The sequence below is a fragment of the Cyanistes caeruleus genome, unplaced genomic scaffold (genome assembly GCF_971803275.1).
Source record: "Cyanistes caeruleus unplaced genomic scaffold, bCyaCae1.hap1.1 HAP1_SCAFFOLD_76, whole genome shotgun sequence".
Taxonomy (NCBI): domain Eukaryota; kingdom Metazoa; phylum Chordata; class Aves; order Passeriformes; family Paridae; genus Cyanistes; species Cyanistes caeruleus.
The window spans coordinates 1,937,997-1,965,887 of record NW_028255888.1 but is presented as its reverse complement, the minus strand read 5'-3'; the positions used below and the strand labels follow the sequence as shown (position 1 = coordinate 1,965,887).

Genomic DNA, 27,891 nt, shown 5'->3' with positions numbered 1-27,891 from the left:
GATGTCACACACTGGGAAAATTCCCTTGTTTTTCCCACCAGAATTAAACTGGACACTCAACTCCAAGTTGCCAGTGGATTCTAAAGACAGAAAACCCTGTTAATGCCGGGTTTGGTGTGGTTTGGAGCTGGGGAAGGGTCTCATCCCCTCCCAGAGGTGCCCCAAGCCCGCTCTGCTGCCACGTCTGCGCTCGCGGCCCCTCACGGCGGCCCTGCCCTGGGGACATGGTGGGACCCCCTCCTGCCAGGGCTGAGGCTCCTCATGGCCCCTCATGGCCCCTCATGGCCCCATAGAACTTCTCATGGCCTCATAAAACCTCTCATGGCCTCTCATGGTCCCTCAAGGCCTCTCAAAGCCCTTCATGGCCCCTCATTTTTCCTCACGGCCCCTCTCAGCTCCAGGCGTGGGGCTCCTCCCAAAGGAGAAGGGGTCGGGCCCTGCTCTTTCTCCTTTTATTTCGGTCCCTTCATAGCGACGAGTAAACAAAGGCTGAATGGAGCCTTTCCCCAGCGTTTCCCTCGGGGTTCATTGCAGGCTGAAGCTGTGTGCTGGCGCTGGCCCCAGTGCCAACATCCCTGCAGCCCCCAAGGCCTTTGCTGTCCCCCCGTGTCCATTCCCTGTCCCCGAGTCCCGCCCGGCTCTGGCAGCAGCAGCAGCCGCAGCGCAGCGGGCGCCGGCCCGGCCCGGCCGGGGCTCCCGGCCACGAGCAGCAGCAGCGCCGGCCCTTCCCACCTGCTCCTGCCTCGGCTTCCCAGGCCTTTTGCCAGGGCAATTCTGGACTACAGCAACAATCCCCCACAAACAGCCCTGATTCCTCAGGCCCGCCTCTGCTGCCCTCAGCCAGCCCTCAGAGGAAGAAAGGATCGGGTTCCAGCGCTGTTTTCAGCGCTGTTTTACTCACCCTGAGGTGACAGCAGGAGGCTGTTGGTGCCTTGGCCTTGGCAATTGTAGATCCCAGCTGATCTTGCCCCTCTTCTGCTTGCCACTTGAATTTTAGCAGTACAGCTGCAATTGCCTCTTTCAATCAGTGCTACCCACTGTGCTTTTCTGACAGGGAACTCGGACTGCTTGTTAAAAAGGCCTCATGAGTAGTAGATCTCCAAATGCTCCCAACTCCCTGAGCACAAAATCAAAGAGAATTAAAGCCACACAGGTCACATTTGCAGTGCTCAAACACAGCCCTGTTGCTGCTGCTGCTGAAATAGAATCAACTGACAGAGGCCATCACAGAAATTGCCTTTACAGTGGCAAATAAAATGAAAAAATCGACTAGGAGAAAAAAAAAAACAGAACTCCCCAACTCGCTTCACTGTCTCTACCGAGCAGCAGAAGAAAAAGGAACAGGACACCTTTCAGGCAGTTCCACAAGCTCAGGGTTCCCATTTCATGGGGAATCTGAGATGCAATTGGCCTTTTTAAAAGGATAAAACAAAGGGAATGAATTGGAAATTATTAGGAAAAAATGTACCTTCTTATATACAAAGTTCACCAAGTCATTCCCTGCATTTCTCCTTTTCACATTCTTTCTGTCATCCAGAGAGGTCCAGCTTATCATGTTCTGATGCTTAATCATCAACTGATTGTGCTCTTGATTTCTACCACTGCAAGAGATGGAGAATCATCTAAACTGAACACAGAAACAAACTCTCTCTGTCAGCCCATCTTCATGTTCCAGATCACTTTCAAGGTGTCCATGGGGCTATTGGAATGATCAGCTCTCCACTTCTGGCTGCACACCCTGGAGATTCTTTCTCCGCATTCAGCCAGGCTTGTATTCCCTAACAATTCCTGGTACCTCATCATGATTTCTTTGGCTAGAAGAGTAACAGTGGAAACCTTACCAATGGCACAACTCCCCTGTCCACAAGGAAAAGAAAGAACAAGTTGTCAAGTGCTTCAAATATTTGTCCTGCTTTGCTGCAAGAGTTGTGCTGCAGTCACAGTGTGGGAAGCCAAGAGAAGCTGCAGCTGGGGGCACATCTTGTGATGAGCTGCGCCTTGTTCTCCAGGACAGGTTTTTGGAAAGAACAGACGGGACTGTGGAGAAGATTCTGGGAAAATTGAAACAACTTTCTTATGAAATGAAAATCAAATCAAAAGAAACAACCAATATGTTTTTCTCTATTTTTCTCTATTTATTTTTATGTTCCCCTTTTCCATCTTGCACTTTCTCCATCCCATTCATTCCAAATGGATCTCACCTCTAAGATCTGAGACTTGGCAAGTTTTAGACACTGTAAAACAGCACGAGCTATACCCAGTTTGTCTTCCCCTGTTTTCCTTGGAAAGCAATGCTGGAGACACAAGTGTAGTGCTTGGGTCGGGTACAAATTCTGCATTCAGGGAATGTGCTCAGACGGTGCCTGACCCTCAGCAGGGACAAGGCACAGCAGCAGCCAAGGGCATTCCTGTGCCCCTGTGCAGGAGTCAAGACTCTGGCTCTTGGCTCAACACGGCAAAGTTCCCGTGTTTGGCCAGGCTCAGGGGCTGCCCGGGGAGTGCGGGGCTCGGGCCGGGGCCGAGCGGGCAACGGACAAACGGACACGGGGACAAACGGTCCCGGTGCTTCAGTTGCAGCGGCGGCAGCGGCGGCAGCAGCAGCAGCGGCGGCAGCAGCAGCAGTGGAAGCAGCGAAAGCAGCCAATTTATCACTTTTCTGTCTCTCCTCTCCCTTTCCCACGGACCCACATTCCCTCCGGGTCTCCCTTTTCCTGCGTCCCCCCCTCTTCAAGGTTCCCTCTCCCCGTACCCGCCCGGGCCATGCCCCCGGCCCGCCCACGGGCCCAGCCGGGGCTGCCCCGGCCCCGGCCCCGGCCCCGGCCCCGGCCGTCCCGCCGTGGTCTCGCCTCCGCTGGGCTCTGGCTGTGCTGGCGCTGGCGCTGCTGGGCGGGCATCATTGCCTGGGGCTGGGGCGGAATCGCTGCCCTTTGGCTCCGCATTGCCCGATCCCGGCCCCGGCCCCGACGCAGGCTCCGGTCCCGACCCCGGCCCCGGCCCCGGCCCCGGCCCCGGCCCCGGCCCCGGCCCCGGCTCCTCCCGGGGCCCGCGGAGGACACAGGCGGCGCGGCCGCTGCCGCCGCCTCCGCTGCGGCTTCCTCGGCCCGAGCTCCGCCGCTCAGCAGCGCGGCCGCTGGCCCCGAGCCGCCGCTGCCGCGTTCCAATGAGGGAACGCCTGCGGATGCCCGGCCCGGGGAGCTCGGGGAGCGCTCGGGGGCCGTTCCTGTCCCCGGGCCGAGCGCTGATGGCCGCGACTCGCCCCCAGGGAAGGCGCAGGAGGCCCTGCAGCAGCGCTACGAGCTGGGCCCGCTGCTGGGGCGCGGCGGCTTCGGCAGCGTCTTCGCGGCCACGCGACTCTCGGACGGCGCCCCGGTGAGCGATGGGCAGAGGAGGAGGAGGAGGAGGGGGCGGAGGAGATGGCGGGGGCGCGGCGGGGCGGGCAGCGAGCTCAAGCCTCTGCTGCTCCTTGCTCGCAGGTGGCCATGAAATGTGTGCCGCGGGATCGCGTCCGGCTCTGGGGCGAGCTGGTGAGTGTGCGGGGCCAGCGGCAGAAGCCGGGGCGTGCCGGGCAGGGATGAGCCGGGGCCCGGCGGGGTGGGAGCCGCCGAGAGCCCTGCGGGGAGAGCGGGCGTGCGGTGAGCGAGGTGTGCAGAGCATCCCGGGCTGGCTGAGGGGTCCCAGAGCCCTGGCCCGGCCTCAGCCCCACTGACAGCACCGTGCTCCTCCCGCAGCCCGACGGCACCCGTGCTCCCCTGGAGATTGTGCTGCTGGACAGGGTTTCCTCTGGCTGTGCTGCAGTCATTCAGCTGCTGGAGTGGCTTGAGCTCCCCGACAGCTTCGTGTTAGTGTTGGAGCGTCCACAGCGGTGCCAGGACCTCTCGCATTTGCTGGCGGAGCGGAGGTTCCTGCCAGAGGAGGAGGCGCGGGGGCTCTTTCGCCAGGTGCTGGAGGCCGTGCAGCACTGCAGCAGCTGCGGGGTCCTGCACAGGGACATAAAACCGGAGAACATCCTGCTCGACCTGGCCACTGGGCAGCTGAAATTGATCGACTTTGGCTGTGGCGCCTTCCTGCAAGACACAGCCTACACCCAGTTTGCAGGTGAGCCCTCGCAGGGGATGCTCCTGGCCATGTCATGGCCCAGCCTGGCTGTGGCACCGGGGATTCCCCGTGGTGCTGCCAGGATGGGATCAATGCTTGAGGCAAATTGATTTGGATGGGGGTGTGAGTGGGGCCAGCTCCCAGCCCTGCCAAGAGCCTTCAGCATCCACTGTGCCCTGGGCTGGGGCTGGGACAGCCAGCCTGACAAAAACCCCCATGGGGGTAGCAGAGGGCGGGGGTCTGACCCCATGCCCCAGAGAGTTTAGTGAGTCAGTGAGGAAGGGCTTGAACTCCTCTGCTCCCTACGTTTGCCTTGGATTATTAACAATTTTTTGGAGGCCATGCAGGCAGGGAGGAGAGTGTGTTTTCTCTACCACGGGGTGGGTTTTTATTTGCTTGTCATGGTTGGGCCTCCCCAGTGCTTCTGCTGCCCTCTTCCAGCAGCAGTGTCTTCTTTTCCAACCCTGGGTTTGTAGCCAAGTGCCAGGTGCTGGCAAGAGGGCAGTGGGTCACCCCGTGTGCTGCTGGGGCAGCCCCCACATGCCCAGGGATGCTGGGGCCAGGCTTTGGGAGCAGCAGCATCCCCCTGATGAGCTCCATCTGTGTTCCACAGGAACCCTGTCCTACAGCCCACCAGAGTGGATCCACCAGCAACGCTACCATGGCCAGGCAGCAACAATCTGGTCCCTGGGCCTCCTGCTCTACCAGCTGGTCGTAGGGAAGCACCCATTCATGAGGGGCCAGCAGATCATCTGGGGGCGGATCTTGTTCCCACGACGGCTCTCCCAAGGTGAATCCTCATCTCTGGGCACAGGGGGAACACCAGGCTTGGGAGACAGCTGTGGGCTCATGAGCATCCTGCTCTGGCAGCTGCTGAGGAGGTGGCACATGTCCTGCTCTCCTGCAAACAGGGAATCCATGGGGAAGTTGAGGCCCAGTTCTGGGCACACCCAGCATGGCCTGGGCACTGGAAGGGGGCGGCAACTTCTCCAACTGACTGGTGATTCCTGGTTTCTCTCTTCAGAATGCCAAGATATTATTAAGAGGTGTTTGTCCATGCAACCCTCGGACAGGCCATCCTTAGAAGACCTTTTGCGCGATCCTTGGATGCAGGCTGTTCATCTGCCCTAGAAGATGGGAGAGATCCACATGCACAGTTGGATCCAGGGGCCTGGCAGGTAACAGCTCCACACATTTCTTGGCAATCGGTGGCAAAGCAAACCAGGCTGTTTTTGTCGTGCCTGTAGCTCTGAGCAGGGGTCATCAGAAGGGAACACACAGCTCTTGGGCTGGAGCTGAGCTGGACACCTGGTGTGGCAAGCACTGGTGGCCACCATTCCCCCTGCTTTTGCTTGTCTGCTTCACTGATGGCTGGGACCCTGGGCAGAGCACTGACAGCCTGGTCTGGCCCCTAGGCAAGGAGAAGGAGCCCCTGGAGAAGCTGTTACCAGCTGGGGCTGCTGCTGGAGACACCAAGGGCAACCTCAAGGATGGCAATCTCTTCCTCCAGCTGGCCAGCTGAAGATGATGGATTTCAATTCTGGCATGTCTTCTTCAAAGACTCGCTCCACGCCCAATTTGCAGGTGAGTCCACAGCCAGGGGATGCTCCCAGATCTGGGCATGGCACAGCCTGGCCAGGCACCAAAGGTTCCCCCCTTGGCTGGGGTGGATGCAAACAATTCTTCAGTTGGCTGCCAAGCTGCTTTTTGTCTCTGGACAGCTGCTGAGGGGCTGGGTCTGCCGTGGCTGGCTGCAGGCTGGGCACATGGCCTGCCCTCCTGCTCTGCTCCCAAAGGCAGCAGTGATGGGCAGCTTTGGGCCCAGCTCTGAGCACGGCCAGCATGGCCTGGGCACCGCGGGTGGCTGGGACAAGGGGACAGGAGCCTTCAGCTGACGGGCGGTTTCTGCTTTCTCTCCTTGCAGCCGGGCTCTGCGGATGCTGAGGCTGCTCTGGGCTCTGCCAGGGCTCTGCTGGGCTCAGCCCCAGGCACAGCTGGGCTCACCCTGCCCTCCCATTGCTCTGACAGCTTTGCATCACACGAGCCCGTTCCCAGCACACCGCCTGAGCTTTCTGCTTTTGCAGGTGAGTGAGACTCTCCTGCAGGCCAAGAGATTGCACTTAGGGACACACATCCAATTGGCAAGAACCCAAACTCTCCACAGTTCCAGCTGAATGCCTGCATCTGCACAGGATGTTTTCTATGTCCCACTCTTCCTTTCTTTTTGGCTGCAATTGTGCAATTGCACTTTTCTTCCTCCTCTAGAAGTGCCACTGCTGTGTTCCTGAGGCAGTGCAGTCTGGAGCTGATGGATGAAGAATCGCCCTTCTGCACTTCCAAACCAGAGCAAAAAGCTGTAAGTGGGACTTTGCATCTTTAAGAAACCCCTGAATGTTTGAAAGGGAATGTGCGGCTCATTCACAGGGTGTGAAGGAAGGGCACCTTCTAAAGGATTTGGGGTTTGACTGAGTTTAGATTCCCAGTGCTGCTTGGAGCTGGCAAGGCACAAACCACTTTCTTCTTGTTTCACTCCAATTTCACCACAATTTAAAATAACAATATTGGAATCCAACCCCAAAAGCTTTTTCAAAAAGGTTCCTGAGGCCGGTAAGATGCATCATGCCATCAGCACATTTACAAATTAAATAACTGAGTTTTATGTTTCAAAAGACCAATTACACCTTAATTCAAAGTTATAGAAGATTTTTTCACTTCACACTTGGGTTCTGTTTTTATCTTTCACATTTTATAGAAGTTTTTTCCTTCTATTTTTCCACATTTTTTCCCCTTAAAACAGAAATCATGCTATGAAAAAGAAGTGTCCTTTGCTCCTGGTTCCTGTGTGGAGCAGCTCCCTTCCCGCTGGCTGAGCTGCTCAGGCAGAGCCCAGCAGCTCCTGGCCCTGCAGGGCTGAGGCTTTTCCCCGTTGCTGAGCACAGACTGATGGAGCAGCACTGCTGAACACAGGGACACGCAGAGGGAGCAGAGCAGCTGCCTTTGCCCACCTGAAGCTCCAAGGCCAAACTCTGAGCAGGCACAGCTGGAAGAGACTCGCAGGCTCCCTGTTGGCTCTGCTGCCCCACTTGTGCCCGACTCAGCTCTGTGTGAGGCAGAGGGAGAACAAGGGGCAGCTTCCTCCCAGCCCCAGCCCAGGGACCCCTCCAGCCCCTGGCCTTGGGGCACTGTCAGCACCTGCTGCTCCAGCCACGGCTTGTGCTGGCACTGACAGCAACAACCAAAGTGGGGCTGGTCCCGAGGGAGCAGCAGCAGTGCCTGGATCTGATCCCTCAGTGTGGGGCAGTGCTGGAAATATGATCGCAGCAGCAGCACCACCAGCACCACCAGCACCAGCAGCAGCACCAGCAGCACCAGCAGCAGCACCAGCAGCACCAGCGCCAGCAGCACCAGCAGTAGCATCAGCAGCAGCACCACCAGCAGCAGGAGCAACAGCAGCACAAGCACCAGCACCAGGGGCAGGATCAGCACCAGCACCAGCACCAGCAACAGCAGTACCAGCAGAACCAGCTCCAGCAGCACCAACAGCAGCAGCAGCAGCACCAGCACCAGCACCAAAAGCAGCACCAGCAGCAGCACGACCAGCAGTTGAAGCAGCAGCAGCAGGACCAGCAGTGCCAGCAGTACCAGCACCAGCAGCACCAGCATCACCAGCAGCAGCAGCACCAGCAGCAGTAGCATCAGCAGCAGCAGCACCAGCAGCACCAGCACCAACAGCACCAGCAGTGCCAGCAGTACCAGCACCAGCAGCACCAGCATCACCAGCAGCAGCAGCACCAGCAGCAGTAGCATCAGCAGCAGCAGCACCAGCAGCAGCAGCACCAGCAGCACCAACAGTACCAGCAGAACCAGCAGCGGCAGCAGCACCAGGGACAGGACCAGCACTAGCTTCACCAGCAGTGCCAGCAGCAGCAGCACCAGCAGCACCAGCAGCACCGGTACCAGCAGCAGCACCACGACCACCAGCAGCAGCATCAGCAGCAGTGCCAGCAGCACCAGCACCACCACCACCACCAGTGCCAGCAGCTCCAGAACCAGCACCACCAGCAGCACCACCAGCACCAGCAGTAGCACCAGGGGCAAGATCAGCACCAGCAGCACCAGCATCACCAGCAGCAGCGCCAGCAGCACCAGCAGCACCACCAGCAGCACCACCAGCAGCACCACCACCAGCACCACCATCAGCACCACCAGCAGCAGCAACAGCAGCAGCACCAGCAGCAGTACCAGTAGTGCCAGCAGCACCAGCAGCACCAGCAGCAGCAGCATCACCTGCAGCACCAGGACCAGCAGTACCAGCAGAACCAGCAGCAGCACCAGGGGCTGGACCAGCACCAGCAGCAGCAGCCCTAGAAGAAGCAGCATCAGCAGCACCACCAGCAGCATCAGTGGCAGCAGCAACAACAGCAGCACCAGCAGCACCAGCAGCAGCACCACCAACAGCACCACCACCACCAAGAGCAGCACCAGCAGCAGCACCAGAAGCAGGACCAGCAGCACCAGTACCAGCAGCACCAGCAGCAGCACCACCACCACCAGCACCAGCAGTGCTAGCAGCAGCAGCAGCAGCAGCAACAGCAGCAACAGAACTGCCAGCACCAGCAGTAGCACCAGGGGCAGGATCAGCAGCAGCAGCAGCAGCAGCAGCAGCAGCAGCACCAGCACCAGCAGCACCAGCATCACCACCAGCAACATCAGTGGCAGCACCAGCAGTGCCAGCACCAGCAGCACCAGCACCAGCAGCACTAGCAGCAGCAGCACCAGCAACAGCAGCACGAGCACTGCCAGCACCAGCAGCACCAGCAGCAGCACCAGCAGAAGCACCAGCAGCACCAGCATCAGCAGCACAGCAGCAGCAGCAGCAGCAGCACCTGCAGCACCAGCATCACCACCAGCAGCATCAGTGGCAGCACCAGCACCAGCAGCACCAGCAGCACCAGCAGCAGCACCAGCCATAGCATCAGCAGCAGCACCAGCAGCACCAGTGGCAGCACCAGCAGTACCAGCAGCAGCAGAGGCAGCAGCACCACCAGCACGAGCAGCAGCAGCAGCAGCACCAGAAGCAGGACCAGCACCAGCAGCAGCACCAGCACCAGCACCAGTAACAGCAGCACCAGCAGTGCCAGCAGCACCAGCAGCAGGACCAGCAACACCACCACCAGCACCACCAGCAGCAGCAGCTGCAGCAGCAGTGCCAGCAGCAGCATCACCAGCACCTGCACCAGTACCAGCAGCATCACCAGCACCAGCAGCACCAGCAGTAGCACCAGGGGCAGGATCAGCACCACCAGCACCACCAGCAGCATAAGTGGCAGCACCAGCAGGACCAGCAGCACCACCACCAGCACCTGCACCACCAGCAGCAGCAGCAGCAACACCAGCAGTGCCAGCACCCGCAGCAGTACCAACAGCAGCACATGGAGCTGACTTTCAGTGCAGCCTCTGCCATGCTTCCCTCCCTGTGCAGCAGTGTCACAGCAGCCTGAGGCACCTGGGAGCCCTCAGTGCCAGCAGGTACTTGAGATGGCAGCCCTGGGCTCCTGCATGTTATGCCAGGAACAGAGCTGGGGACTCCCTCTCCATGTGGAGCTTCCAGATGGAAAAGGCTGCTGTGACCGGGCAGCTCCAAGGGCACAGAAAGGAGGGGCTCGACCCCTTGATCTGTGCCAATCCCACAGTCCTGGGCAGCAGCCACAGAGCCCTGGGGGAGCAGAGGGCACAGCAAGAGGGACAAAAGCAGTCAAGGTCAGAGACTGGGAAGAGGCAGACCTGGGAGCAGGAACAGCTGCTTCATTGAACTCCTGGAGGAAGCTCTTGGCTGGTTCAAAGCCCTGAAAGGTGTGAAGGGCAGAGAAGAGGCCACACCAAACAATGCTCCTGTTTTCACACCTCCCCTCTCTGTGTCCCAGAAGGAATTGGATGAACTGTATTCTTCTCTCTGAGTCGTCTCGTTCAGCGTGAGCAGCTCAGCACCAGGAGCTGAAGGAGCTGAAGCCTCAGGCCACAAGAGCTGAGTAAGAGGGGGCTTTTGGGCCAAAGTAATGCTGCTAAGTAATGGACCTAGCTGAATGCAGCAGATAGAATCCTGCAATTATAGAATCCATTTTGCTGGAAAAGGGCTCTCAGCTCATCCAGTCCAGCCAGTCACCCAGCAGTGTCAAGCCCAGCACTAAACCTCGTCCCTGAAGTGCCAAGGTCTGAACAACAGGCCCTGAGTGAGGCCTGAACAACAGGCCCTGAGCCAAAGGTGACCTCTGGATGAACCTTCCAACCAAAGGTTATCTGTCTGCTCATTACTGAAATATGCATGGTCATTAGCACTGTGATAGATGGATCCACTCATCAATGAAACATGGATTGACCTTTCTGTGTTTAGAAGCCAGACAAGGCCATTCAGTCCGACATCTGGCCTTGTTTGGGGTGTATGGACAGAGTCAACTCCCTTGGTTCCTCCTTGAGGCCTGGCCAGGCTTTGGTAGGGACCCAAGAGGAGGATGAAACCAGATGTTCCCACAGCAGAAGTGCTGTCAGTTTGTTTATTCAGCACTATCAAAGCTGGGCCCTCTCTCACAGCCGGGGTTGAGCCTCACCTGTGGCTGGAGGCACCTGCAGGATTTCCCAGTGTCCAGGAGTGGCTCTCCAGTTCTTGGCTGTGACAGCTTCCCCAGCTGATGGGTGGATCTGGGGATGGCAAAGTCTGAGGGGAACTGGATCTTTGTTAATGCCTGCGGGCAATCTTTGGCAGTGATGATTGGGTGCATTGCTGAGCTGCTCCTTTTGTGATCCTTTGCTGCTTGGAGCTGCAGTAAGTGACACTGATTCCTTCAGGTGGTGTTTGTGCCTTTGGTGTTGACCCTGCCCACTGGTGAAACCAAATTGGCAAAGTCTGGCCAGATCACAACAAAATATCACTTTTTAAATGTAAATGTAAGGAATCTGTCCCATCTGAAATTCCCAGAAGGGAAGCCCTCCCCAGAGTTCACTGGCTCTGGAGTGGGGCTGAGGTGGGAGCACCGTGCGAGCAGTGGGGCAGTCGGTTAAAAGAGGATGAACCGCAGGATGTCTTAAAATGCATCCAAACATTGCATATGGAAAAAGGAACAGAACTTGTGGGTTTGGGAAGACAAGGATGGATTTTGTTAACAGCACCAACGGAAGGAACAGTTGTTTTTGGAATGATCCCACATGAAGGTACAGAAAAAGGTTTTAGTCTTGAGCTCAGGTTTGTTAGTCCAAGTAAAATAATAACAATAACAATAAAAATAACAATAACAACACAATAATATATATAAATATATATAACTAAAAATCAATAATGTGAAATAATGTCAACAGTACTGATTCGTGAGCTTTGGCTGCTCACTGTAACACTAAACACCCTACAAAAAAGAACTGGCAAAGACCCAAATGTCAGTGGTAAACTTTGTGAATTTTATACAAGGAATAAAGGAAAAAGGGATGAAATTGGCTGTTTCTATAGGGTTTGGTGATCCTATGATGCAGAATGCTTTGTCTGTTCCTGTGAAAAGCACAGTGATTAAGACTGCTGGGTTTTTCATGTACCAGACTATCTACAAGCTGCAGGATTGGTTGAACAGGTGAAGGAGTTGTTAAAAGAGCAGTTGATAAAATGAGGAGATGGGAACCTGTCCTGGTGGAGAACACATCTCCCAGATGTGTTCCATGCCCTTAACAATGGGCCCACTGGGGAAATGGAAACCCCTGGGTGTGCAGGGCTGCACCCAATTTGCAAACACAACCATGGACAGTGAGACTTGGACTGCCTGGGAAATTGTTCTGGGTGTGATGGCCCCTGACAGGGCCACCCCAGAGGCTGCAGGGCTGGACCTTCATGCACTGGAATTAATTAGGAAAAAGCAGAAGCAAATGAAAGTTAACAATACAAGAACAGGAATTCAGATTCCTCCAGAACACTTTGGTTTGGTAACTGCTCACTTGAGCTTGGCCTTGCAAAGTGTTGATGTCATGGGAGGAGGAATTGATGCAGATTATCAAGGAGAAATTAAAGAAATTCTGTTAAAAATGAATGAACAAGATTGGATTATTTAACCCCATGACAGGTTATCACAAATATTGATATTGCAGTTTAAAAACGATTGTGAAAGGAGGAGATCCACCTCCAATCAGCACTGTTTGTGGAGATAAAAGGTTTGGATGCAGCAGTCCTAATAATTGGTCCAGAGTGTGGGTCCAGAGGCCAAATGGCCCTCCAGAGGCAGATGAAGGAACAGCTCTGGGGAAAGACAACACTGGTTGAATCCTGAGACCTGGGCAGGAACAATGGGAATATATCCCTGCAGCCAAGTGTTCTCTGCCACAACAAGCTGATATTATGGGATATTGTTTTACAGATGCTGCCAGACCAGATCTCCCTGTTTGCCCCAACGACCGCTTTGGAAAATGCTCTGATGCACGGGGCTCCATGTGAAGGCTGATGTGACACTGAGGGACTTGCACACCAATTCCAGCCAGGAGCTGGAAATTGGGATCCTCTCCCCTTTGGCTGGAGAAGTACCAGGTCCCAGTCCCTGATGGGCACCCAGGCTCCTGGCTGGAATTGGCAGTCCAAGTCTCACTGTCCATGGTTGTGTTTGCAAATTGGGTACAGCCCTGCACACCCAGGGGTTTCCATTTCCCCAGTGGGCCCATTGTTAAGGGCATGGAACACATCTGGGAGATGGTTCTCCACCAGGACAGGTTCCCATCTCCTCATTTTATCAACTGCTCTCTTAACAACTCCTTCACCTGTTCAACCAATCCCGCAGCTTGTAGAGAGTCTGGTACATGAAAAACCCAGCAGTCTTAATCACTGTGCTTTTCACAGGAACAGACAAAGCATCATAGTATCACCAAACACTATAAAAACAGCCAATTTCACCCCTTCCTCCTTTATTCCATGTATACAATTCACAATAGTTTACCACTGACATTTGGGTCTTTGCCAGTCCTTTTTTGTAGGGTATTTAGTGTTACAGTGAGCAGCCAAAGCTCACAAATCAGTACTGTCAACATTATTTCAAATTATTATTTTTTAATTATGTATATAAATATATATTATTGTGTTATATTTTTATCATCATTATCATTATCATTATCATCATTATCATCATTATTATAATCATTATCATCATTGTTCTTGTTGTTGTTTTTTCACTTGCACAAACAAATCTGAGCTCAAGACTATAACCTTCTTCTGTCACTCCACATGGGAGTGTTCCAAAAACAATTGTTCCTTCTGTTGGTGCTTTTTCCTATTTGCTGTTAACAAAACCCATCCTACTCTTCCCAAACCCCCAAATTCTTTTCCTTTTTCCACATGCAATTTTTGGATTCATTTTAAGGCTGATTTACTAAAATATGGATATGATCTGGTATCAATATCCAACTGAGACAGACAAAGACTCTTTAACTGTTTTAGGATTAAAAAGTGTATGTTTATTCACAGCACTGGGCCGATGTGTCAGGTCACCCCTTAATACACACGGCCCCAAGCACAGGTGAATACAGGCTTTTTATTTACAGAAGTATTGAATACAAATACATATTCATGACCCAGTTCCCACCAACTTTTCACTTCCTATGCTACTTAGGAAAAAAAGCAATTAAGCATGATCCTTGAAATGGGTCGGTGGTCTTTTTCTGAGGAGGGGTCACAGAAGGGAGGAAGGGATATGGTTCTTCCTCGTTCTGCCCTTTCTACCTTTTCAATGCAAAGTGACAAATGGACCCTTGGCTGGGCTCCTTGTTTCATATCTTCAATGAGTTTCTGATTTGCAACTGTCTTATGTTCTTGAAGTTCTTTACCAGATACTTTATTTCTCACTCTAAGCCCAACTGAACAAGCATAAAGTTGACAATCAGTTATTAGCCAATGCTTAACCTCTATTTTAGCAAGGCCTCTTGTGGATGCTAACTGTGAAACAGAGAGCACGGTGCCTGTGGGAATTGCAGGCCACTTAGCTTTCTCAGTCTTGCCTGAGAAAGTGGCCTGGGAAATCATGAGGAGGAATTAAAACAATCCTCAGAGACAGAAAACAGCCTTGCAGGTGCTGTTTGTCTGTTCCTTGTTTTCTTGCAAGAGAAGGTCGAGGGGTGGTGTACCCCACTGACCAATGATAGTGATGTGTTAGTTTACTAACCAATAAGAGTTTCTTTTCTGTACTTTTCACGTATCGGTCTATAAAAAAGACCTGAGGTAATAAACCAGAGAGAAATTCTCCTGATCGACTCCCAAGAGAGTCTGTGTCGTTCTTCTCGCCGTTCCTAATAGAGCGACATCCTCTCTATCTACCTTTAATTTTAGCAAGGCCCATCTATTGATTTTAATTAGAGTTAGCAAGGCTTCTTTTTAATTAAGGCCTCAGCTTCTCTAGAATCTTAAATTCTTCAAAGTTTGTGTCTCACCATGCCCCTCTGCTTTTTGTGTGTTTTGTTGTAAAAAGGCAGAATTGGCAGGATTCAGTTCTGAGGCCGATTCTGCAGCTGCTGCCTTGTGGGGCTGGTGCTGTCCCTATGCAGGCCCAGGTATTTCTCATGCAGCTTCCTCTGTGGGGGCTGTAGGAAAACTTGAGGGGAAAGTATTTTATTATCTTTCCTTGGTTAATTTGTTAGTCACCTCCCTACGCCTAAGATGGACTTGATGCGAAAAATTGGGACAGGGAGCAATTGGTTACTAAAACAAAAAATGTGATTGGCTTTAGGCAGTGGCATTGCTTGCCACTGAACTGGATCATGTTTAAAAGGAAAATGACTGGAACAAAAGGAAGGAAAATGGTACAACAACATTTGACATGGACAGTCCTCCCACAGGGATATCCAGCGTCAGTGGTTTTGTTTGGGCAAGCTTTGCAGAAAATATTAAGAGAGTTTACTCCAGCCTCAGGAGTTAGGATGTTGCAGGATGTGGATGATTTGCTTTTGTCAGGAGGACAAAAGGTGGTTGAAGAGGCTACTGTAAAGCTGCTTAATTTTCTTGCTAAAAAAAGACTTAAGGTGTCTGAAAATGAGGCCAGTTGGTAGGAAAAAAAATAATAATAAAAAGGTCATATATAGAGCTGTCCTGGGGTGACTTTATGATCCTGGTATCCCCAATTGTCTGGTTTATGTTATATATTAAGTTGTGCACCTTTAAGCCTGGCTCTGAGAGCGAAGGGGGCGGAAGAAGAAGTGCGCAATTTGTGTTGAAAGAAAACATCACTCCCCCACATCCCGCTCCTGGACTGTGGTGTCTGCAGCACGGACACACTGCAGGACACAGCTTCTCTCTGGCTTTTAGTTAGTTTTAGCTAGCTGAGGCAGAGGAGTTCCCTGGACCTTTGTTTTTTCCCTTTTTACCTGCATCTGTGCAAGCCTGCTCTGGACCGAACACGCAGCCAAACCCCGGGAGCTCACGCCTGTGGCCCACCGGGGCCTGGGCCTCGGCAATTTCCAGCGCCGAAAGGACTGATAAGAACCTGAGCGAGCTGAGCTACAGCACATGAAAAGGACTTTTCTTCCTAGATTTGCCATCCCATTCAACAGCAAGAGGTTTTCTTATTTAATATTATTCAATTTCTGTTAAATAAACAGCTTTTTCCACTTCTCTCCAAGGAAATATTTTTCCTTTCCCGGAAAAGTTGGGGGGGGAGAGGTCATTTCCCTGGGGAAACCCCCACTTGGAGTTTTCCTCCTAAATTGGCCTTAAAGTAGGACAAAAGGCCAACAAAACTCCACAAAATTGCCACAAAATTCCTTAAATCTTCTCAAAACCCTACCAAATTCCAAAAACATCCCACAAAAACTCCTCCAGTTTCCACAAAATTGCAGAAAAATACCACAAGATTGAAGAAAAATCCCACAAAATACCCTAAATCTTTTCAAAACGCTATGAAATTCCAGAAACATCCCACAAAATTCTTTACAAATTTCCACAAAATCTCAGAAAAATATCTCAAAATTCTTCAAGTCTCCTCAAAATGACACAAAATGCCACAAAAACCCCAGCAAATTCCAGAAACATCACACAAAATCTGCTCAGTATCCCACAAAATTCAAGAAAAATCTCTCAAAAAATTTTAGAAACATCACACGAAATTCCCTAAATCTTCTCAAAACCCCACAAAATTCCAGAAACATCCCACAAAATCTCCTCCAATTTCCAGAAAATCTAAGAAAAATCTCTCAAAATTCTTCAAGTCTCCCCAAAATCCCACAGAATGCCAAAACATTGCACAACATGCCAAAAAAATTCCACAAAATTCAAGAAATGTCACACAAAATTCAAGAAAAATCCCACAAAATTCCAGAAATATCCCACTAAATTCCTGAAAAATCCAACATAATTCCCTAAATCTTCTGAAAACGCTACCAAATTCCAGAAACATCCCACAAAATTTTCTCCAATTTCCTACAAAATTCCAGAAAAAGCTGAGAAGATTCCACAAACATCCCACAAAAATCCACAAACATCCCACAAAATTCCAAAACATTTCCTCAAAATCCCACACAATTCCAGAAAAATCCTACCAAATTCAATAAAAATTCCACAAAATTCCATAAATCTTCTGAAAACCCTACCAAATTCCAGAAACATTTCACTAAATCTCCACAAATTTCTGAAAAAATCCTGAAAAATTTCACAAGATTACAGAAAAATCCCACAAGATCTTTACTAATTTCCACAAATTCTAAGAAAAATCCCTCAAAATTCTTCAAGTCTCCTCAAAATCCTACAAAATTCCAGAAACATCCCACAAAATTTAAGAAAAATCCCACAAATTCCTGAAAAATCCCGCAAAATTCCCTACATCTTCTCAAAACCCCACCAAATAACAAAACATCCCACAAAATCTGCACAAGTTCCAAGAAAATCTAGAAAAAAATCCCACATCATTCAAGGAAAATCCCACAAAATTTCAGAAAAATCCCACCAAATTCCAGAAACATCCCACAAAATCTCCTCCACTTCGAACAAAACTCCTGGAAAATCAAAAAAAATTCCAGAAAAATACCACAATATCTCCGCCAATTTTGACAATATTCCAGAAAAATTTCACAAAATCCTTGGAAAACCTCACAAAATTCAAGAAAAATCCCATAAAATTCCAGAAACATCCCAAAAATCTCAATATCCCACTAATATTCAAAAAAATCCCACAAAATTCCCTAAATCTCCTCAAAATACTTCCAAATTCCTGAAAAATCCCACGTAATTCCAGAGAAATCCCACAAAATCTCATCAATATCCTGGTAAATTGCAGAAAAATCACAAAAAATTCCCTAAATCTCCTCAAAACCCTACCAAATTCCAGAAACATCCCACAAAATTCCAGAAAAATCCCACAAAATTGCCTGAATATCCCATAAAATTCAAGAACAATCCTTCAAAATTCCAGAAAAGTCCCACAAAATTTCCGAAAAATTCCACAAAAATAATTTTAAAAAATCCTACAAAATTTTAGGCAATTCTAGAACATTCACAAAAATCCCACAAAATTCAAGAAACATCCCACAAAATTATTTTCATTTGTTCAAAGTCTCACATACTTCCACAAAAATCCCACAAAATTGAAAAAAAAATCCCACAAAATTCCCTAAATCTTCTCAAAATGCTACCAAATTCCAGAAATATTCCACAATATCTCCACAAATTTCCACAAAATCTAAAAAAAATCCCTCAAAAGTTTTCAAGTCTCCTCAATATCCCACAAAATTCCATGAGAATCCCACAAAATTCCAGAAACATCCCACAAAATCTCTTCAATAGCCAGAAAAATCCAAGAAAAATCCCACAAAATTCCAGAAAAATCCCACAAGTCCCTAAATCTTCTCAAAACCCCACAAAATTCAAGAAAAATCCCACAAAACTCAAGGAAAATCCCACAAAATTCCAGAAAAATCCCACAAAATTCCAGTAAAATCTGATGAAATTGTTAGCGTTCAGGAACACACATAATCACAAATGATTATATGCAGGGGCTTTATTAAGAGATCTGGGTGTCAGGGGTTCACATACCCAAATCTGACCCATCTTGGTTTTGAGTTGAACATGTTTTATACTCTGTTATTATATAACTTATATATTAATTATTAACCTTACATTGTTCTATCGTATGCATTGTTTTTACCCAAGCATGGATTTCTCCTGATCCCCCCCAGTCCCCTAATATTGTTCCTCATGTTCTTTAAACAATAATTATAGCTAATCACATCTAACAATTGTATCATGATCATCTACTGATTACACAGGTGCAGTTTTGACCTGATTTTTAGCAAGTACAAGGCCTAACATTTCCCAGGGCCAACTTTTCCCAGGCTTGGCAAACCTAACTTTCTAAGTCCCTGGATTTTCTAAGATTTTGAGACCTTTTACTATCATTACATATTTGTATTATATATTTGATATTACATATCAAAATGAAAGCATTTTCACTTCACTATAAGTGCAAATGTTTTCACTTGATACAGTTCTTTGTTTCTGAGTTTATACTTGATGTTCTTTGAATCCTTGATTGATGTAAACCTCATCCAGGTGAGCTGTCCTGGATGCTGTCAGGAACTGGAGAACCAGAAGATGGTGGATCTCACATCAGTGCCTTTATTATTTTCTGGTTCCAGGACATTTTCTTCTGTATTTCTACCTTGAAGATGCTGCAAACTAACCAAATTGCTAAGAATACAATTAGTAAGATTATGGCACTCTCAATGATAGATTTACTCCACGACCTCACATTCCACCCTAACCCTTTGAAGATTCTCCCTAACCAATTGTAGTCAAATCCTTTTGCTCTTCCTGTGCTCCATGCTCTATTTGTTGCAACTGATTGATGTCATATTCTACATCTGCAGTTACATTTGGGATGTGGATGCAGCAATGATCAATCCATCCCTTTAAAAAACCCACACACTCCATGCTCTTTCAGGAGTAGTAAATTGTAATTGTATGTTTAGTTCTTTAAATCTTTCTCAGGTCACTCTTGCTAATTTATCTACCTGACCTGTAAGTTTGTACAACATTTCTTTATTCTGATAGTTTGCTATAGGACCAAGCAAAGATTCTAGGGCCCACCCAAATTTCGCTCTACTAAAGGGTTCTTACCAAGTGTCATCTTGATTCTATTCCTATCTTAATCCTTCCTAGCTCTGCCTGTGTCTAGCCACTGAGTTGATTTTGCCATTGTTAGCATCCATACCAAGATTAATTTTTGTTTTAGCAATTTTACCAATGTTTCTGCACCCCAATGGCATTTGTTATATTTAATTTGTAGAACTTCTCTCATTATCAAGGGGGTTAACACTATTTGTCTTTGTGCAGTTACATACCACTCTTCTGAATTATTTTGTGCATTTAGCAAATGTCCCAATTTCTCATCTTTTACTGAATATTTTGGTTTTGGAGGCAAATTACATTGAGATACATTAACTTTTAAAGGTATCCATGCCATTGTTGTTTGCACTTCTCAAGCAATCTGTCGAGCTGTCCAGTCTGCTTTTCGATTTTCCTCACAAATTTTGGAGTTTCTTGATTGGTGTGCTTTACACTGTATAATTGATACTTGTTCAGGTTTTTGTATTGCTTTTATCAATTGCAGGACTGCATCTTGATGTTTAACGTGTGTACCTTGAGAAGCCAGTAGTCTTCTTTCTTTCTACAGTGCTCCATGTACATGTACTACTCCAAAAGCATACTTTGAGTCAGTCCATATGTTTACCCTTTTCCCTTTACTCAATTCTAGTGCTCTGCTTAAGGCAACCAGTTCTGCCCTCTGGGCAGATGAATTTGGTGATTTGTATTTGGTATTTGCTTTTGCCTCCACTATTGTACTGACTGTTGTTAACGCATATCCAGCGTATCTGGTCCCGTTCTCCACCAAGCTGCTTCCATCTGTGAATAGCTCTCACTCTGCTTGCTCTAGTGGGATGTCTTTCAGGTCTTCTCTTGCCAAATAGGTGTACTCTATTACTTCTACATAGTCGTGCTCTAATGGGCCTTCTTCAGTTGTGGTAGCCAGGAACAAAGCTGGATTCAAGAGGTTAGTTGTCTTTAGTGTGACATCATCCTGCTCAGTCAGGATTACCTGGAATTTCATCATCCTGCTTGGAGATAGCCAATGGCCCCCCTTTTGTTCTACAACAGTGGTCACCATGTGTGGCACATAGACATCTATGTCTCTACCCATTGTGAGTTTCCTGGCTTCTTGTATCAGCATCACAGTGGCTGCGACTGCCCACAGGCACGAAGGCCATCAGGCACTCTCATTGTCAAGTTGTTTGGAGAAGTAGCCTACCGGCCTTTTCCAGCCTCCCAAAGGTTGGGTCAGCACTCCCAGTGCTAGGTGTAGTCTTTCATGCACAAACAGGTGAAAATCTTTGGACAAATCAGGCAATCCTAATGCCAGAGCTGTTGTCAATGCCTCCTTCAGTTTGAGGAAGGTCTCCTTCTGTGGTTTGCCCCAGGTAAACGGCTGCGTCTTCTGGGCTTCATACAGGGGTTTTCAATTAGTCCATAGTCCATGATCCACAGGTGGCACCACCCTGTCATCCCAAGGAAAACTCGCAGCTCATGCAGGTTCTGGGGTTCTGGAATAGCACAAATAGCTTGAATATGATCAGTACCCAGCTTACGTTGCCCTTGTGAGATTTCACATCTCAGGTAAATCACAGTTTGCCGGGCAATTTGTGCCTTCTCTTTAGACACCTTATATCCTCCCATTCCCAGCTGATTTAAAATTTCAATTGTTACCTTTATGCAGGTTGTTTTCTCTTCTGTAATTGTCAGTGTATCATCAACATATTGGAACAGCAGGTATTGTTCTCTCAGTACTTGCTCATTCTCAGTCCAAATCTCCAGCTCCTTAGCCAGCTGGCTTCCAAATAGGGTTGGACTGTTCTTGTATCCTTGTGGGAGGTGTGTCCAGGTAAGCTGAGTTTTCCTTCCATTTTCTGGATTTTCCCACTCAAAGGCAAACAGTTTCCTACTTTCTTTGTCAAGGGTATGCAGAAAAATTGAGATACATTAAGTGTGTTATCTCATACATTTGTCTCATATATTTATCTCATATATTTTTATCATATATATTTATCAAGGGGTATGCAGAAAAAGGCATCTTTTAAATCAATTACAGTAAACCATTTATATTTCTCTTTTATGGATGTTAACAATGTGCAAGGATTAGCTACCACTGGGTAAATATCTTTAGTTATTGCATTTATTGCTCTCAAATCCTGTACTAGTCTGTATTGGTTAACACAGAAATTTGGGCTCTAGCGTTAACTGGAAGTAATAGGCGCACGTTTGGGACCCACCATTGCTAAAATCAGTATGTCTCCAGTTTTGTTATTTCTAGTGAGCATTTTAAATACAACCAACCTCCACCTCTCTGCTCACCCATGAGAGGCAGAGTTACCAGTTTCCCTGATTCTGAGGCTGTTTGGGCTCCACTCCCAGAAGCTGAGAAGGAGACTGCTTTGGCTCACAGCCCAGAGCCTGTGGAGGTGTGCTGGGTTATACAGTGGGGCATTCGATACAATGAACCTGGGACAGTGTTAATTAGAAACTACTTTACTCAACTTTTAAGTGATAAGTCATCCATTATGTTTCTGGGGACCCTCTTCTTTATCCTTAGTGACCCCCAGTACTGGTGGTTAGAGATTTGTTTTCTCTTTTCTGGGTTTTCATTAAGAGAACCAATGTATCTAACACCCTTTGCTTTCTCTGATTTTTCTTCTGGGATTTTTACAGGTCCATAATTTCTACTGTAATTAATTAACTCTTTTGCAACTTTGCTCCATGTCCAAATTTTATGGTTCCTAGCAGGAGAACGCAGTTGTGAACCTGTCGGCTGAGAGGGGGTGGTGAAGGGAGTAAACCCAGGATCAGTGGAACCAGGTCAATCAGTCGGGTTCCCAAGAAATCTATCTAGTCTATCCACAGGGGTTATAGCTGCTAGGGTTTTGGGGGTTTTTTATAAGAAAAATTGCTGTAGGTTTAAGTGATTCTGGAAGGCCTTGAATTAAAGAGATCATAATTTCAGTTTTCACAGGTAACTACACTGGTGATTTAGAACCAGCAATTAATTTTCTTTTGTGTATCATTTGCAAGCAGGCAGCTTTGTGAATGTTTTCCAGTAGTTGGTTGGGGGTACCAACTATAGCTATAGGGTCCCCCCTTTCCAAGGGGTTTAGCCCCTCTGCCTGATAAGCTGCATGCTGATTTAGGGACCATGGGTTATGTCTGTCTCCTGTTGTTAAGAAGATTCCATGTCCCCAGTACCCACTGGCTTCCCGTTCTCTCAATCGAATTTAATCACCTCCAGTAAGAGACACTCAGAATACATATTCTGTCTCTGACTCGTGAGGCAGACTCCCGTACTCCCTTTTTTTTTTTTATTCTTTTTTTTTCTTTTTCTTTATTTTCAGTGGTTATATGCGGATCAAGATCCTTTTCATTATTGATATAATTATATTATAATCTGTTTTAATTAGAAGTTTCAAACTAAGACACCAGTGTTCCCCACAATTTTATCCAAGTTAGCTCCTTTTGAGGGTAAATTTGATTAATGAGAGGGGTTTCCCTCTCTTGTTTCCTTTAGCAAGTCAGCATTTTTTGAATTTTTATCATGGAGGGCTATTCACAACAGATTGATCTTACTCCTTTCTTCATCCAATTGTTTTTGCAAAATTTTAACTAGGTTTTGGAGGGAGTCTATTGTAGTTCTTTCCTCACTTCTTCACTTAAAGCGAGTTTCTATAGCTGCTGTAAGACAAGCTCCCAAAACTGAGCAGAGTATAGTTTTATTTTTGCCCAGTTTAAATTCTATTTCATGTTGTAAAAAAAAAAAAACATACTCTATCAATCACATTTGCCAAATTAAACCAATTATTGAGCACCAACTTTTCCCTCCTGGAGGTTTGGCACTATGTTTTGCTAACAAAGCATAACATGCATAAAATGCAGCTTTAACTTCTGCAGACATTTTCGGTCATTTTTACAGAGGGAAAAACCACTACAGGGAGGTATCAACTTAAATTATACACACACACACACACAACTTTTTGCTTCCCTGTATGGGTACAAAGAACAAATCTGCTTGGGAGGCACTCCTTCAGTTTAAAATTCTGGTTGTCTCTTTGCTACACCAAGCAGTCAAAATTCATACACGCAACAACAAAAACAATTCAGTCCTTTTGCACTAAGAGATCTTTTGCGAAATTCTGCAGACAGAACCCTCAAGTGAGTGCGGGGTGCTTTTCACCTCGGCGTGTGCAGTTTGCAGGAAATTCAAGTTGCCCCCCTTGCTTTCCAGACACCGCTCACTCTTTCGGGAGTGTCGGGCTGGGTGCAACTGGAGCAAAACGTCCTTCCCCTAATACAGACTGCACAACAAACCTGCAGCCCCTTCTGTCTGTCAGAAATCCTGTCTGTGACTCCAGTTTAAATGCCACGATTCGCTAACGCGAGTGGGACTCGTGAGAGGTTTGTTTGATCTCAGAGTGCAAGACGGACACAAGGGATTTCAGTTTAAATCACAACAACAATAATGTACCTTTATTTTAGTGACAACAAGGGTTATGCGAGAGAGGAGAGGAAGAGAGGGAGAGATAAAGAAAACAAAGTAAAGAGAGAGAAAAGGGGGTTATAGCTACCAACAGAAGAGACGGGGTTGCTGGGGTCTTTTTCTGTGGGAAGATCTGACCGAAATCATCTTAGTCTTATGTAATTCTTCCCCAAAGTTACCTTGTTTCCAATGTGCTAATAAGCACCCAAAGGAGAAGTATCCGGTATGGGAGCATTGCTGCCCAAAATCCCTTTAAGTTTCTCCATATTATAACTATAATATACCACAAATGCTGGATCTGCAACGCTATTGCAGTCGTCTGACAGACGGCGCCTAGGCAACTAACTCAAAGATTTCTGGGAGTAATACTTTTCTATCTCTGAGAGAAAGTGCCTTGCCTCCAAGGGAGAGCCAGGATCTCTGAATCAGCTGGTTTCCTGACCCCCACAGTAAAGCATCTTACCTTTCTCTCCTGGGGAAATTGTGAGCAGCAGAGACGGTCGCAGCTGATGGGGTCCCCAAGAATCCCTCGGTGCCGGCTGGAGCGTGATCGGGTCGTGAGTTTGCTCAGCAGCACTCACAAGGTCCCATCTGGGGTCGCCAAAATGTTAGTGTTCAGGAACACACATAATCACAGAATGATTAAATGAAGGTGCTTTATTAAGAGCTCTGGGTGTCAGGGGTACACATACCCAAATCTGACCTGACTTGGTTTTGAGTTGAACATACTTTTATACTCTATCATTATATAACTTTCATATTAATTATTAAACTTACATTGTTCTATTGTATGCATTGTTTTTACCCAAGCATGGATTTCTCCTGATCCCCCTCAACCCCCTAACATTGTTCCTCATGTTCTTTAAACAATAATTATATCTAATCACATTTAACAATTGTATCATTCATCATATACCAATTACACAGGTGCAGTTTGACATGATCTTTAGCAAGTACAAGGCCTAACACTTCCCAGGACCTACTCTTCCTGGGCTCACCAAACCTAACTTTCTTTCTAAGTCCCCAAATTTTCTAAGATTTTGAAACCTTATACTATCAGAGTGACACTTGTCTTTACAAACAAGCTGTGAGTCTGCCGATAAAATGAAACTATCACTGAGAGATAACAGAAACAATGGGATGGATTCAACTGAAAGATGAAAGAGACACTGGGGAAGCACCACAAAATTCCACAAGGGCTAAGAACTAAGAAGGAGATTATGCACTGGGGGGAGGGGGGATGGTATCTCAGGTATCATGAGTACCAGGAAGTCTGTACCTCTCAAATCCCTCAGCCTATGGGGAAAGGGAGAAGGGACGTACGGCCTGGAATTGGGATAAAAGGGAGGCTGCGCCCTCCAAAAATTAGAGAGATCCCAGGGGAATGCCCCATGGTCTCTCCCTTTATTTGAATAAATTGAAAGCACTCCTCTGTCTCCTTTTTGGATATAAACCTCTGGTGTTTGTGGATTAATTTTTTCTGACACTAACAATTAATACGAAGTTCAAAACTACAAACCTAGGCAGTGCAGAATATGAAAAATATGAAAGCTAAAACTAAGGGCATCATAGCTGGGTGGGGGGGGGTGGAATTGAATAATTTTGGGGTGGGACTGAGTAGCATTCAGAGGCACTGAGAGGTCTTGAGGTGACAGATTGAAGTCCCTCATCTCTTTGAGTGCCAAGAAATGGAGACAACTCCAAATACCCCACAACCCCTAAATACTCTCAAGTAGCTCCCTGATTCCCAGTTGCTCTTGAAGCACTAGTAAAATGTGAGGTTTTAGGTGCCATTGATTAATTAGATGCCATTAATTTGTTGATTTTTACCCCAATTTAGTCTGTTCCAAAGGGATGAAGATGAATCTAAAGATAATTAGAACAAAACCAAAACGACCACCAGCCCAGTGTCTTCCCAACACAGATCACAGGGAACATGGGCCATCAGGGCTCTGCCCAACGTGGGCCCACTGATGGGGGATGGAGTTGGAGCAGCGCACGAAGCTCTTCCTGCACTTGGAGCACTCGCAGGGCTTCCCTTAGTGGTGCCTCCGTTTATGTCTGGTCAGTTGAGAGCTGTCTGAGAAGTTCTTCCCACACTGGGGACACTCACAGGGCCTCTCCCCGGTGTGGATGCGTTTGTGGGTACTGAGGCTGGAGCTCTGGCTGAACCCCTTCCCACATTCTCCACACTTATAAGGCCTCTCCCCAGTGTGGATGCGCCGGTGGGTGATGAGGTGGGAGTTTTGCTTGAAGCGCTCCCCACAGTCACGGCAGCGGAAGGGCCTCTCATCCGTGTGAATCTGCTGGTGCCTGAGGAACTGGAAGCTGGTCTGAAACCTCTTCCCACATTCTGGACACTCATAGGGCCTCTCCCCAGTGTGGATCATCTGATGGATGGTCAGTTGGGACCTCCGGCTGAAGCTCTTCCCACATTCCCCACACTTGAAGGGCCTCTCCCCAGTGTGGATGCGCCGGTGAATGGCGAGGGTGGAGCTGTGCTTGAAGCCCTCCCCACAGTCAGGGCAGCGGAAGGGCCTCTCCTCTGTGTGAATCCTCTGGTGCACGAGGAGACTGAAGCTGATCCGAAACCTCTTCCCACACTCGGGACACTCGTAGGGCCTCTCCCCAGTGTGGCTGCGCTGGTGGATGATGAGTTTGGAGTTAAAGCTGAAACCCTTCCCACATTTCCCACACTTGTAGGGCCATTCCCCAGTGTGGATCATCTGGTGGCAGATCAGGCTGTTGCTCTGGCTGAAGCTCTTCCCACATTCCAAGCACTTGTAGCACTTCTCCCCATCCTGAAGCTGCTCATGGACCACCAGCTCAGAGCCCCGGCTGGATCTCCGGCCGCCTTCCCTGCACAGGGTGGGTCTTTCCTCCTCAGAGCACCCTGGGATGGGTTTGGAGCCCCTCCTCCTGCGGGATCTCCGGGGCTTTTCCTCCCCGTTGGATTCCTGCACTGTGGAACTGCTCAAATCAGCCTCTTCCACAAGGTTCTGCTGCAGGGATTTGTCCTCCCTGGTCTCCATCCTCAGCTCCTTGTCTGAGGGAGGAAGGACAAGGAGAGGATGGGATTTACCTTGGTGCCAGAGGGAAGGGGAAGGAGATCCCCCCAGTGCGTCCCCGGCAGGACAGCCTCGGCAACAGGGTTGTCCTGCAGCTGGGGGCCATGCTGGGCTGGGAGATGGAGCAGGAGAGAGAGGGAAAGGGGCACTGACTTCCTCCTCACCTGCCTGGGTGTCCCGAGGCATCTTCCTCTTCCTCGCAGCCTTCCTCTCCATCCAGCCAAGGTTTGGCAATGGGAAATCTTGGTTTGGGGAAATACAAGGGATGAGGACATTGAGTTTGCAGGTCCCTCTGCCCGCGTTCATCTCTAGAAGTCATCGGACATCTGGGGTCCATAAAACCTCCAGAAAACACCAAAATTCAGCCTGAAAATGCCTCCCAGGAGTTCCCCATCTCTGGTCTCTCCTGTTTGGGGTTCAAGGGTTCCCCCCTGTCCCAGCTGCTGGGAGTCACGCTTGTACTGGAGATCACCTGTCTGCTCGGTCCCTGCCCTCCCCGGGCTGCTGAGAGTGCCAGGAATCCGAAAATTTCCTCCTGTTTCCATCTCCCCACTTAAGGATGGTGGGACCCGCCAATATCCCCCCAAGTAGGATTTTCCACTCAGCTTTGGAGTTCCACATTCTCCAAACATCCCCCCCCCAAATGAACCCAACCCAGGGACCCGCCCAGGATATCTGGGCAAAGCTCCCGCTCCCCAGTCACCTGTGGGATGGTGGGTGATGATCGCACAGGTGGGGGACTATAAATTCAGGGAGTGCTGGACCTTGTAGTTCCTTCTCCTTTCCCTGATCCTCATTTGTCCCTCCTCCTCCTCCTGCTCCTCTTCCATCCCTCCCCCTCCTCCCCCAGGAGCAGTGACACCCTCAGTGCCCCATTCCCGAACCCCTCACAGCCCACAGCAGGAGCGGGGATGGAGCCGGGACAGGTCGGGATGGGCAGCGCGGGGCTCTCCGCTGCTCCCACCCTCTGGGGACGGGGGGAACCTGGCCTGAGGAAAAGGAGAGGGAAACTGGGAAAACTGGGGGCTGCAGATCCAACCTGGGGCTGGCTGGAGACCCTGGCTGGGGACTGCCAGCCCTTGGGGCTCCTCTGGGGAGATGTGGGAGGGGGGAACACAGAGAGGGCTGGGGGATCCCAGGAGTGGCAGCACTGGCAG

General features: G+C 49.0%; 1 protein-coding gene and 1 pseudogene across 1 annotated transcript in view; one reads left to right on the top strand and one right to left on the bottom strand.

Annotated features, from left to right (window-relative positions):
• The window catches only part of LOC147646935 (uncharacterized), a 592,289-nt gene extending 565,315 nt beyond the window's left edge, over positions 1–26,974 (bottom strand). The window contains 2 exon segments of the mRNA XM_086872733.1: positions 25,780–26,712; positions 26,899–26,974. Coding sequence (XP_086728859.1) covers positions 25,780–26,712; positions 26,899–26,950 — 985 coding nt within the window. The 5' untranslated portion in view covers positions 26,951–26,974.
• On the top strand, positions 2,761–5,277 carry LOC147646936 (serine/threonine-protein kinase pim-1-like; annotated as a pseudogene).
• Positions 26,975–27,891: the final 917 nt, after the last annotated feature.